The 12,922-nt window shown below is 36.9% G+C and overlaps 1 protein-coding gene across 2 annotated transcripts in view; it reads right to left on the reverse strand.

Annotated features, from left to right (window-relative positions):
• The window catches only part of cdin1 (CDAN1 interacting nuclease 1), a 101,836-nt gene that overhangs the window by 62,751 nt on the left and 26,163 nt on the right, over positions 1-12,922 (reverse strand). For both annotated transcript variants that reach the window (XM_048190232.1, XM_048190231.1), the window contains exons 3-5: positions 6,456-6,501; positions 4,066-4,130; positions 2,810-2,870 (exon numbers count right to left, since the gene is read on the reverse strand). In XM_048190232.1, the coding sequence (XP_048046189.1) occupies positions 2,810-2,870; positions 4,066-4,130; positions 6,456-6,501 (172 nt within the window). The remainder of the gene's footprint in view (positions 1-2,809; positions 2,871-4,065; positions 4,131-6,455; positions 6,502-12,922) is intronic.

Consider the following 12,922-nt stretch of genomic DNA (forward strand, 5'->3'; position numbering starts at 1 on the left):
TACAGGAAACAACCTCACGTCTGTTATGATGATGACAGTCAGAGACAGAATTCATCATCTGTCTCTCTGAAGCACACAAACTCCCATCATCAGCCTCACTTTCACGTGTGATACAGCTGGATGAGGACAAACCCACACCGAGATGACACTGAATAATGACGTCTGTGTGAGGTTTCCCTGTCTGATTCAGGTGCTCGTTCTCATCGTTTTCAAATTAATCATGAGCGGACCCCTCATCTGAAACGTGTGAGTAACGTTTACGAAGCTCCGATCACATTCATCACTCTTTAATCACGGCGGGACAGACGCTAGGATCGGTCTGCAGGATTTGAGCTGATTCAGTCGTGTTTGTGTGTCAGATCATGGACGGGTGACGAGCTCACAGGCACGGTAATAATTCTCATCAGTTGTTATAGTGTGGCTCAGTTGGCGATATATATTGTGCCATAAAGCACTATGACTATAGCAATTAGCAGAGAGCGGAGCAGCATGAGAGCGCAGCGTAAATGTGAAGTAGCGCATTAAACTGAGTCATGGGACACTTATGAGGAAGACCGCTCAAATCCTTCAACAGCAAACTGACTCACAATCACTCTGAACTCAATCAAGGATCGGAGTGAGTCAGTAATTATGACGTTCATTGACAACTTCAGCACACTGGGAGTGACTAACTTTCACACAGCGATGCTGGACACTAGGGCTGGACATTGACGCAAAATTTGCGATTCGATTCAGTTCAGATTTCGATTTGGTATCGATTCACTTGGATAAATATCAGGTACAGTAAATGTCAACTTTTCTCAAAGAAAATCTATTTGAACTAATGCTGTAAACTATACAGGAACCCTATATTACTGTAATATTACAGGACAAAATTAACAACGGATTTGCATACAAACATTTAAACTGCACATGAGGCAGGTTTTATAATGATAATGTTATGATAATAACGTTTTAAAGGGATAGTTCACCAAAAAAATGATAATTTTGTCATCAATTTTGTCATTTTGTCACTCATTCTCATGAAATGTTTTGTTCTGTTGAACACAAAAGAAGATATTTTGAATAATGTCTGTAACCAGACAGTTGACGGCACCCACTGACTTCCATAGTAGGAATAAAAAATACTCAATGTCAATGGGTGCCAGAGTGCAAACACAGATACGCACTGGAACGTTTGCCAAATCTGTTTCATCAATATAATATTATTACAGTATCAACGGAGGGTGCTCTTTCATTTGAGGGTGCTTTTAAAAAAAAAAAAATAATATCCAAAAATTATTTGTGATCAAACATTCATTGGCGGACACCCTGCAGTACCGCTGTAGTTTATTAAAGGGGTGGTTGATTATGATTTCACTTTTTTAACTTTAGTTAGTGTGTAATGTTGCTGTTTGATCATAAACAACATCTACAAAGATACGACGCTCAAAGTTCAATGCAAAGGGAGATATTACAACAAATGGCTTCTTCCCGTGTTGGTGACATCACTAACCCTAAAATTTACATAAACCCCGCCCCCGAGAACACACAACAAAGGGGGCGGGGCCATGTTGGGCTGCTTTAGAGAAGAGGAAGAGTTGTTGTAGTAGAGTGTTGTTGTCATGCCGTCATTTTACGCCGGACTGCTTCACAAACGAGGGTCAATTCAACACAAAAGATGAACATGACGACACATGCTAGTGGATGAGTTGAATCAACTCCACAGCAACTACATCAATTTATCCACTAACCATTCAGAAACGTCTAAAAGTTGTAACTTCTTCCTGAGTCTCTCCATCAGTGTCGACTCCGGTTTGAACAATGTAAGGCTGAACACCGTTACTGACAATCCTCATTTTGGCTGCGTGAGATTCTCCAGCTTTGTTGTTGTTGAGCTGTTAAAGCTCCGCCCTCTTCTGGAAAGGGGGGTGGGAGCAGCAGCTCATTTGCATTTAAAGGGACGCACACAAAAATTGTGTTTTTTTGCTCACACCCAAATAGAAGCAAATTTGACAAGCTCTAATAAATGATCTGTGGGTATTTTGAGCTGAAACTTGAGCTGAACAGTAAACCTCTGTTGTGTAGCACTTTGTTTGCAAAAAAATAAATAAAAATGAAAGGAATCCAGTTTTCATTTGATTATATTTTAAAATATGAATTAAATTGTTAAAGTTGTATGTGCTCACTATAATAAATGTATAATAAATTTGTATTAAATTATAAAACACAAGAATCCAGGAAAAAATAAAACAAATTTAATAGGGCCCTAAGTGTGATGTTTCTTGTAGTAATGAATGAAAGCTGCATCATTATTTCCCATGAGATCTGTGTGAGTAAACGCCACAGTCTGAATCAGTGAGGTGATGATGAGGGTGTGAGAGGATCAACACCTTTCACTGGTCAGTGTTAACTGTAACATCATTCACTGTAAGTTCACTGACTCACCCTGAGATCCCAGCGCTTTACTTCACTCGAACACTTAAAGAAGCTTTGAAATAAGAGAGCTTCAATATGTAAACAGCTCACCAACAAAGAGATATTAACCACTGACCTCAGTGTCAATAATAGACTGCAGGAGCATTTATGTAACATCACTTATGATAATGACACTGAACTATTTTTCCATGAAGGATAATTGCCCGAAATCATTGGTTAATAGGCAGAACCATTAGTCCAATTTTTATAAGTACTAACAGACTGGGAAAACTCCAAATGAATCTTTTGGGTTAATTATGTTTGTGCAAAACTCTGCTGGAGCCCTGAACAAAATCTTCTAAAAAAAAATAATAAAGTAGTAGAGAAGGCGATGTGGAGGTGAAGTCATTACCTCGTTGGCGAGCTCCAGCAGAAGCGGGGCCGTAGGACGCGTCTTGGCTTCGCTGCGGTACCTTCATTACCACAAAGAACAACAATGGGGAAGAAAGTCAACAAATGAGAAGAGATGACAACAAGAGCAGACCAGCCAGGACATGTCAGCGTCCCTGATGGATTCACCCTCTACCCAAACCAGACGAGGCCGTTCATTAACCTGAAACCACAAAACCCTCACAGACCCCCCACACATCAGACGGCGCTCATAATAATAGTTAACGAGAAACATAACGCAGGTTTCCTTTGGATACCGGCATGTTTGTCAAAATCGGATCATTTTATTTGTGAACTACTAACCCGAGTCGTCACATGTCGTTTATTTTTGCGACTTGAGTCCAAGTCACAGACTCGAGTTTCCATCTCTGACTGAGACATTAACTAACATTGAGCAAAACATTTGTTGCAGGATTTATTACCTTTTGTTAATGTTTTATTGAAATACTTTATTAGTAAATGCTGAAATTAACATCAACTAAAATTAGTAAATGCTTTAGAATTATAACATTAAGAAATGTAACCTTATTGTTATAGGTTACCAAAGTTACTTATTTAGTAATAGACTATTTACTTATAAATCCAAATGAATGAGATGCAGCAGATAATGAAGGACAAGCATCATCATGGCATGTTCTTCCTCCACTAGAGTTTAAAGCATCCCATGATGCATCTGATGAAAGCAGAGCAGCAAACTAGAGAAAGAACTTTTTTTATTTGTGTACATGTTTTGATTGCTACATCATTCCCAGACTTCCATTTGCCTCATTTCTGTGTTTTCATCATCACTGCACTGTAACAGTGTTGAAAAATAGTCATAATAAACAAGAATAAATGTAAATGATTTTTCATGCTCTCTTTTTAATGTTTTTGATAAAATGCCATCAGGAAGACGATATCAGGCACTGAGAACAATAAAAGATATCCTTTGTCCCACCTGTCAACTGCTTTATTGAATAATTGTTGACATTAGTGTTTTATTATGTGTTCATGCATTGTGAATAAGCTGTGTGTATGTTACACCACCAAAAGACAAATCGCCATGAGAATGGATGATAAAGATTCAAGAAGAAATGAGTAGGGGTGTGTGGGTGTGTATACATAGTATATTATACTATTGCACTAATATTCCATCTGAATTGATTTTGGCCACTCTTATTTTTGCATTTTTAAGATGCTAAGTCAATTTAAAAATGTCTTTGAAAATGTCTTTCTTACCTCTGATAATATCCTTTAACCACGTCAGGAGCGTGATGTCTCATAATGCTGCGCTTCATTCTCTTCTGAAACAAACAGCACATTGTAGAGAAACTTCAACAAATGAAACTTTTATATCCGTCATGTAAAATATCACCACACTCTGTATTTATTCATCAGTCATTTTGTTGGGAGGTACAACCGTATATAGTGTGTGAGTGTGTGTTTATATAAACATTTAACCACCATGGTGGATATATCAGTGGACAGGACTACTTGATGATATTTACATGTGAGAGCAACAAAGAAACTTAGAATGATGTGAAAACAGAGCGGAAACCAAGCTACACAAGATGAGGATGATATTTTCATTAAGTAAGGTTTGTTTGGCAGAATAAGGCCTTGTCCACACTAATACGTTTTTGCCTTCCATCCACACTGAGACGGCGTTTTTGTCAAGGAAAACAGAGCTCTCTAAAGTGGATAAATTTGAAAATGCCATTTTCGCGTTTTAGTGTGGATGGTGGAAACAGAAGTCTGAAAACAATGATGCATGTTTAGTCATGTGATGCATATTGTACCCATAGATATCTATAGTTATATCGGCATTGTTGTACCTGCTATTTACATTAACAGTATTACTCAAGATAAATGCTCCTTTGTAGATTCTTCATATTACATTCCTGCAAAGATGACAGAATTTACTCACATTTGCTGTCCTGTACGGCAAGATATGACGACATTTGTGTTTTAAACCCGATTTTGAGCGCAACAGTGAACGATGCGATATTATGCTAATAAAATGATTGCGCCAGAAGAATAGCGTGAGAACTATTTTGCGTTTTATGCATACACAGTAAGGTAATTTAAGCATTTTCAGATGTTTCAGAGTGGAAAACGCTAGTTTTTTTTAATGAAAACGGTTTTCAAATGTCTCTCGATTAATGTAGATGTAGCCTGAACTGTCTGTTCTATAATCTTAGCTGGACCATTTTAGGTTTTAAAATGTTTAATAAAGTGAATCTTTTTTTTTTTTTTTCCCCCAATGATTCAGAATGATTCATTCACTGGAAATGAATCATATGGTATTTTGATTCGAGGCCATCAAGTTACAAAAACAGATATTAGCATGATTATTCAAATAAATTATTTTTTTTTGCTTACACTGAGTTTGGATTTTAAAAAAAATAACACTTATTTATCAAGGATGCATTAAATTGATCAAAAGTGACTGTAAAGATATTTATAATGTTACATAAAATTATATATTTCAAATAAATGCTGTTCTTTTGAACTTTCTATTCATCAGATAAAAGTCCTGATAAATAAAACGTATGACGGTTTACACAAAAATATGAACTGTTTTCAACATTGATAATAATCAGAAATGTTTCTTGAGCATCAAATCATCATATTAGGATGATTTCTGAAGGATCATGTGACATTGAAGACTGGAGTAATGATGCTGAAAATTCAGCTTTGATCACAGGAATAAATGAGTTTACTATATATTCATATAGAAAATAATGGTTTTACACTGTTAATAATATTTCATTATTTTTACTGTATTTTTGATCAAATAAATGCAGCCTTGGTGAGAAGAAACTTCTTTCAAAATATTAAAAAAAAAAAAGTAATTTCCAGCAAAAATAACTATATTGCATTACTGTAACATGAAATGCCCCCTACTTCGACACTTTATTTGTGCTGGCACCAGACGTATATTTTTACACTGATTCGTGTGTAGAAATGGTCACTACCCTGTGCTTTCAGCCTCATTCATTTCCTGTTCTACTAAACTACAACCACTCTGCCTTTCATTTGTAATGCGATTCAGTGGCGTCTTAACCCGAGGACAGCGAGAGCGACGCTTAAAAACAACTTATTTAAAAACTACAAAAGTAATTCTGCTGAGACACAGAGAATGAGTGACAGCTGTCAGGCGGATGATGAATGACTCTATTTTGTGCCGCTGTAGCCGTCTGCCACTGCAGCAGCGGCCATCGATCATCATCGGCTGTCAGCCACGGAAAGCGGCCGCGACAGCGCGAGTCAGCAAACATTTAGCACACGGAGCCGCGCTACACGGGGAAATTATTATTGTCAGAATAATAATGGTTTAGCATAATTTATTACAGGTCCGGCAAATAAGCAGTGGCTCGATGTTATTAGACAGATGGAGGGGCCGGGTTGGCAGAGGTCCACCGAGACTCAGGCACGGCCCTCTGTTGTGTGTGTGTGTGTGTGAGTGTGTGTGTGTGGTTGTGAGTGTGTGTGAGTGTGTGTGTGTCGGTCGGGGGGAATCCTCCAAACCAATCAGAGAGTTGGCAGTTCAATTACACAGAAATAAGGGGACATTCATCATTCAATTAGGCAGCTGTCAGGCCGCACAAAGGAAGAAAACTTCTAACCTGGTACTCCTGGGAGAAGATGCTCAGAAGAGTGGACGGAGGAAGACTGGAACAAATAAAAGAAGGACAAAGTTAATTACCAGAGTGCATTGCACGCAGACAAAGAGAGAGAGGAGTGCTTCAAAGCCGAGAGCGGCCAGCCTGTAATCTTAGGAACATGGAAACAAGTGTGGCAAAGTTGTTCCAGATGAACGATTCCCGCGAGACGCCGGGGTTACGGAGCAGAGGATCCGTGTGAAATGAGAAGAATATAAGTGTATGATTGGCTTTTGTGTCAGGTGAACACAACACACCTTTAGACCTCATGCATTCACTCCATCACTGGAACAAAAGCACATGCTGATGCAGGACATCGTGAATGCGTATGTACGCTGAATAAAAGAAAATGACCTTGTGTTTCTGGAGACTCCAGGTAGGTTGCAGTTCTGAAAAATGGAGGCACTGGAGAGTAAAGGTTTCCTGGTGGGTTCACACCTGACTCTTCACCTTAATTCCTCAAGTCTTTTGCAGTTAATATTTTTTATCTGTTTTTGATAGTACAAGTAGTTAACATTAAGTCACTTACATTTTAGACGCAATATTTACTGTTTCAGCAGTGAAAATAGTTCCAAACAAAGATCACAGCAGAACCATAGTCATCTCACAGCAACACTCAACAGCGTTACTGAATGATTCAGCGTTTTGAACGAATCGATTGAGTCAAAGATTAAACAACTGCCTCATTCCTGAATGAATCAGCCGTTTGAATGAATCATTTGAATGAATGACTCAATGGGCCCTATTTTAACGATCTAAGCGCATGATCTGAAGCACACTTAGGGCATGTCCGAATCCTCTTTTGCTAGTTTAACGACAGAAAAAATGGTCAGCTCGCCAGGTGCATGGTCCAAAAGGATTGTACCTATTTTTGGGCGTAACGTGCAATAAACCAATCAGAGTCTCATCTGCCATTCCCTTTAAAAGCCAGGTGCACTCGCACCATAGTGGATTCGCCATTTACATGGTGGAATTTGCAAGCAGAAAGAGTAAGAGCTTCTCCAGAGAGGAATCCTTTTATTTTTAATATTTGCCATGTTTGTGTGCTGCTGTGCGTCCCTGTGTGTGTAATAAGCAGAGTGTACATGTGTTGTGCACCTACATATAGGCACATATTACTAAAGTGACCTTTAAATAACACAAAAAATACTGTGCCATTGACTTTAGAGCAGGTTTTTTTGGTCAATGGCGCAGTCATTTTCAGTTGCCTCAAAATAGCAACACGCCAACAATGCACCTGAACACACCTCGTTTTCAGACCTGCGCGCACATGGGTGGACAGATGGGTGCGGGTGCATTTGCTATTTAAACAATGTGGGGTCTTGGTTGTGAAAATGATAACTGTGTCGGCCTGAAACTAGCAAAAAACACTTGCATCGTGCCTGGCGTCGCATTGCGCCGGGTGTATGATAGGGCCCTATGACTCACTCATTAAGACTGTCACTTGCTGCCACCTACTGGCAGTTTAGTTTAATGTTTAAAAGTATCATTCTTTTAAACATTTCTTATTTGTATATTCAAAGAAATATCTCATAACATTATTTAATGCAGTTGTAAGTTTTCAGTGTAAATGATTTAATTTGATTGGATTGTAACAGCCCAATAGTGTCTTATTATTCTAATTGAATTTATCGATCAAATGTAAAAATTAAAAAATGGAAGATGACGCATAAAATTAATAAGATTAGGAAAAAAAATGCCTTTTATAAAAGGTAAAAAAAAAAAAATGCCTTCAGGGTAAATATCACAAATATGCAGATTTAAATATGTCAAAGCTGATAGAACACTGATGAGAATATTGCTTCAGAATAAATTATATTTACAAAAAAATAAAATATTTTTCTGGAAAAGCAACTTTTTTATTCGGACAAGCACATGACCAATTTACTTGTGTGAAGGACAAACAAAACAAGGCTTAATGTCAAGCCCTGAATCATTATATACAAAATTAATATTAGTTATTAAGATTGATATGGTTTGGAGTTGGTAAAATGTGATTGTAAAAAAAAAAATATGATCAGAACATCGACTTGCCTAATAATTATGCACACACTGTATATATTCTTGCCTCTCTCCCTAATCAGATATTAAATCAAGAGGAAAAAAGCCACAAATTACTTTAATGAAATGCATTTGAGACTGTAATTATTTAATGCAGATCAGAAGCCTTAGCAAGAGCATCGACGCAGGTGTCTGTGGAGCCAAACAATCAAGGAGGAAACCCTGAACCGCTAATTCATTTAGAAATCAAATCCAGATGAAATGCTAACAAAAGCAAAGATTAAACTATGAAATATTCCCAATCATTGAAACACAGTCATAAGATCAAAGGGTATTAATAAACTGACCTTTAATGCCATATGATGATTTATGTTCTTTTTTTCTGCATGTTGGTTTCACTGTGTGGCTGGTAGTTTTTCAATTATTAATAAGCAGTTTTGTTAAAATATCTTTTTTCTAAGAAATATTAGAAAATACTAGATGCATTCAAGTCATTATATGCATGAATATGCATTTTTAATGGACATAAAAATGAGCACCACATTGCTGACACATTTCTAATTTTAGATAACATTTACATTTTTACAAAATCATAAAAGCTTGTGTTTATTTCCATGCTTAAATTTAATTCTGAGCCCACTGTGTGAATCATAAGAACGGCTATTTTTCCTGTATTGACAGAAATGACGGGGTTGAGTCTCATCAGCAGCTGCCGTCGGACTGTTGGGGGATGATGGGATATTGGGGAACATTCCCCCTGCCGCTGATGGGCTTTGAAAAAGGAAACTTTCATGGCAGGAAGCTGCAGCTCCCAAGGGCCGCTCAATCCCATGGACAGCCATGAACTACATTCATCTCCAGCAGCGCTCGATGTCAAACACCTGGGCTGGAAAACACATCCGAAGGGAATAACCCTCCTTACATTCAAAATATTCAATGTGAGCTCTTCTCGGTCCTGATTGGACATAATGAAATAAAACCGAAAGTGTCTTTCCACGTCATTTAGAAATCTCTCATGTGTGAATGCTCTCGAAATACAACAGCTTTTTTTTTCCTCACTTTATTTAACTCATTTTATAAACTAATAATTGATTGTGTAATAAAGTTCAGCACTACCGTAACACAGATTGGAAAGTTTTCATTCATATTATTGACTTTAAAAACTATATAACTATTCAGTTATTGGCCTGTTTTCCCACATTAGTTATTAATATTGGCTAGTATTAATATATATCAAAAGCTTTTTCTCTGCAAACAAAAAGCAATATGTCAATTCTTCTGTCCTCATTGAAAGTAATTGCAGCAACGTATAGAGCTGACTGGAATACACTGAAATGATTAACTTCACTAACAGCTCCAGACTAACATCTGCCTGCAGCAGCATGTGATTAGCATGTGATCTTTTCTTTATCAGTTTAAAGAAAAGTTTGTTTTTCATGACACTGTATGGAATTTCCTACTTCAATCTTCAGTACAAAAAGTGCCAAAAAGTTTGACAAAAATTGATTGACTGATGATTTGATATTTCATGACAGTGATTTCATACTGTCTGAATATAAATTCAAAAGCAAAAAGTGTGAAAAAAATATATTAAGGTGTGGAAATGTCTAATAAGTCAGCAAGTGCTCCTCTGCTACTGGTGGTTATAATGGTAATTTCTTTTTTACTTTTAAATTTAAAAAAAAAAAAAAAAAAAAAAAAGTGTTTGTTTGCCACCAAGTGTTAGTTTTCCTACATCTTCCTACAACTTTAATTTTACAAATGGCTAAAATCTTTGAAGAATGAACAAATAATGTATTTGGCCATTGCATTAAAAATAACATTTTAATCAGATAAATGTTTAGAGCTTTGAGGTGCTGGAAAAAGTTGAAAGTCATTGAAAAGACATTTTTTCACCCTCAAAAGGTTGTACAAACCCTTAATTGAATAATGTAAAAACATTCAATTATTTCTGCCACAATACCATGGTTAAAGTTAGCATTGCTACATTAACACTCTGAGGTCTAAAAACGCGCCGGCGCGTTTTGCAGGTTTTTTTTCACATTGCAGCAAAACAGACTTAAAATACTCTGTCATTTTTTGTCATAGAGACATAAGTAATACATCAATTGGAACTATAGAATATCTCCTTTTATTTGTATACACTCAGAGTAAAAACAAAATGTTGTGCTTTTTGTAAAATAAAGAAAACTAACATGATGCGTGATCTCTCATCTCCCTCTGAACGAAGTCCAATCTGATAGTTCTCAGAAAATGAAGTGTAACTTAGTGAATGCTAATCACAAAAAATTTATACTTATGTCTAACAAAACGTTGAAATGTCAGGTTTTAAATCGTGCAAGTCAAATCGAAAACAAACATTCTGTGTTTATGTAATCTGTATGAAAAGAGAGCCATGTCAGAAGTCCGTGATTCAGCTCATTACCCACTAATGCGGTCACGCCCACAGAGCCAGCGCTATTCAGACGCAAATTCAGAGACAACACATGCATTCATCGTCTCAATCGTGTATTTATTGCCTTGAAAATTGTTTATCTGGATGAAAAAGCCATGGTTAGCGATCTCTGGAAGACATTCAGTAAATTCCTGTTTGTTTTCTTCTATTGATAAGTTTTAAGTGAGTTTTTGTTTCTTTAGCGCCCTCCGGCTGTAGTATGAATTGGTAAACACCATTCATGGAATATCGTCTTCTTCTTAGGTGAATTTGTGGACTAAAATGCACAGAGCGCCCTCCGGCTGCAGTATGAATTGCAAACACCAGCGCTCATAGAGATAACAATGAATATTAAATAAAAAATAACTCCTCTGTATAGAAAATTGACATAAACATATGAGAATCCTATATTTCTCCAAATGTGCATGCTTTTAAACTAAAAGCCTATATTCAGACTCTTTGCATCACAGAAATACATTATATTTTAAAGTATAATATAAAACCATTATTTTATATTGTAATAAAATTTTTCTGTATGTTTCATATACCATGATGAGCTTGAGACATCACAGAAGTTTTTTTTCACAGCCTACCTGACTGAAATGCCTCATTAATATGCAAGTCTTTTCAGGTCATTACTATTCAATTCTTTTGTCTTCACAGGTGAGAATGAGCCATTATTCATGCAGATTCACGCCTCCTCGCATACCGTGTTTCTTGGCAAAAAGTGTCTTACAAAAACTAAATCAGTATATTGTTATAAATGAAAGAGTAGTCAGCATAATTTTTACATAATTTTGAAGCAAAAACTCTAGTCTACAACCTTCAATACCCAAAAGTCTTGTGAACACAGATTTAATATACTTTTATTGGCCTTATATCAGTGACTTAAGTTTTTTGTTTTTTCAGTAACCACGCATAAACGTTATTCCTTCAAAAACACAAACATGTACACACATGTTCCTCACATATTATGGTAGCCTAGTTTGTGCTGAATACAGTGTAATGACACTTGTGTCATTAATATGTTTATGAACAACTGAAAAAAGCACAAATGTCAGGGCATGTCAAAACTTCTCCAGGCCCCAAATCAGCCTCAGACTCCAGAGGGTTAAATCCATGGTGAATGTTGGTGATTTATGGACTGAAAAGCCTCCTAAAACTTGTTCGTTCATGGCATGTTTCTCCTGGTTTCCACGTCAGCAGTGTTTGACTTCTCTCTAGACTAGTGTTGTCAAAAGTACCGGTACTTCGGTACGAAGTCAGTACTGAAATTTTGAAAATGTGACGATACCAGCATTTCTGTAGTACCGAGAAATCTGGGTATATTCGGTACCCACTGATAGGGTTGTGGCAGTATTTACGTGAATATGACACGAGTGAAGCACAAAGCGGTTTACAAAAGAAATGATAATAGGTTAGCAATTGAATGTGACATCGCAGCCATGGAAAGATTTTGGTTCATGCCGAATGAGAGGTACGAGAGTCCATGCTTTGTATTCTATTCTGCGATCTGGTCACCTGATTATCAGAGAATTTAACAATATTCCATTAGTTATTCCACTGAACATCTGTTTCTTTTCCCAAATCTTCACTCACGCAGGGGATTATAAATGTTTCTTTCGTTCGCATTTAGGCCTATTAGGCTATTCGCATGCTAGAAATAACACCGTAGGACAGAATCCTTTTTGCTTGCACGTCAATTTCTATTTAACACAGTTTGTGCCTGTTATAAGGTGCGTCAAGTTTATTTGTATAGCGCGTTTCACACACCAGTGATTTTTACTTTTGTTTTCTCTGGCAGCGCTAAATCAAACATAGCCTGAATGTCTTGCTCCTGCGGAGGATAAAACTTGCTCTTCAGACCTTTTACAACAAGTGTCAGTTGCTTGTAACATCAGGAGAAAACATGAAGATATTATTAAAGAGAAATGGTCTCTTTCCTGCTCGTGTCCTTCATCCCTCTCGAAGCGCAGAGCAGTTTATATCAAAGTAA

Source organism: Megalobrama amblycephala, linkage group LG5 (assembly GCF_018812025.1).
Source record: "Megalobrama amblycephala isolate DHTTF-2021 linkage group LG5, ASM1881202v1, whole genome shotgun sequence".
NCBI lineage: Eukaryota > Metazoa > Chordata > Actinopteri > Cypriniformes > Xenocyprididae > Megalobrama > Megalobrama amblycephala.